The sequence below is a fragment of the Myotis brandtii genome, unplaced genomic scaffold, assembly GCF_000412655.1.
Source record: "Myotis brandtii unplaced genomic scaffold, ASM41265v1 scaffold105, whole genome shotgun sequence".
Classification (NCBI taxonomy): domain Eukaryota; kingdom Metazoa; phylum Chordata; class Mammalia; order Chiroptera; family Vespertilionidae; genus Myotis; species Myotis brandtii.
The window spans coordinates 522,937-523,827 of record NW_005353538.1 but is presented as its reverse complement, the minus strand read 5'-3'; the positions used below and the strand labels follow the sequence as shown (position 1 = coordinate 523,827).

The window sequence follows — 891 nt, the reverse complement described above, 5'->3', positions numbered from 1 at the left end:
GACGGTGTCTCCCGGGTCTCCCAGACGGGAAGCGGTGCCTCACGGGAGGCCACTTACAGGCTTCTCGTCGCCATCAAGCACGTCCTCTTTGGTGAAGAGCCGCATGCAGTCCATTAAGGTCACCTCGGGATAACCCCGCTGGCAGGGGCAAAGGCACAGGTCAGAGGTCAACGGCACCAAAGGGCCCGGTGAGAGTGTCACAAGTGGGCCAGGGGGTGCCTACCTTCGCGATGGGCAGCGAGAGGTCCCAGAAGGGGTCGAAGACCGTGGAGCAGTAGCCGCAGTCCGTGCAGGTCAGGGAGCTCTTCAGCTGCCCCACAAAGAGATCTGGGGAGGGGACACAGGGTGGGTGGGCGCGGCCCCTCTCACGGCTCCTCCCCGGTTCCCAGGACCCACGCAGGACAGGGCGCCTGGGAGGAGGGTCCTGAGGGCTGGCGTGCTCCACTCAGGCGAACGCACGTGACGGAAACGCGGCGCCCCCTGCACTCACCCCCAATCCGACTGTCTTCCCGCTCCAGGTATTTCCTCCACATCTGCCGCCCTTTCTCGTCATCACTGGGGACCAGAGAGGGGAAGGCAATGGGGTCAGAGGTCAAACCATGATACATGTAGGGTCTATCAATCTTATCCTCATATTCAAGCTTCTCCTCAAGTCACTGCCCCGAGGACGTAGGCAAACACCTCCAGTCCATCCAGTTTTGCTCCCCACGTTCCTCTTACTTACGGAAGGTGATCGAGGTTCTCAGGGGTGGACTTAGGCCTCACTGTGACTCGGTTTACCTCATTGTGCAGCCCATCCAGAAGGAAGCGGAGGAACTCCTGAGCATCCTGCTGACTGAGCCCCAGAACAGAGTGAGCGAGCCCTCCCGGCCCAGAGGCCGCCCCAGCCCT

General features: G+C 61.7%; 1 protein-coding gene across 1 annotated transcript in view; it reads right to left on the bottom strand.

Annotated features, from left to right (window-relative positions):
- Positions 1–891, bottom strand: part of USP2 (ubiquitin specific peptidase 2) — a 25,972-nt gene that overhangs the window by 2,073 nt on the left and 23,008 nt on the right. The window contains exons 7-11 of the mRNA XM_005856873.2: positions 725–835; positions 491–555; positions 224–327; positions 44–138; positions 4–8 (exon numbers count right to left, since the gene is read on the bottom strand). Of these exons, the coding sequence (XP_005856935.1) occupies positions 4–8; positions 44–138; positions 224–327; positions 491–555; positions 725–835 (380 nt within the window). The remainder of the gene's footprint in view (positions 1–3; positions 9–43; positions 139–223; positions 328–490; positions 556–724; positions 836–891) is intronic.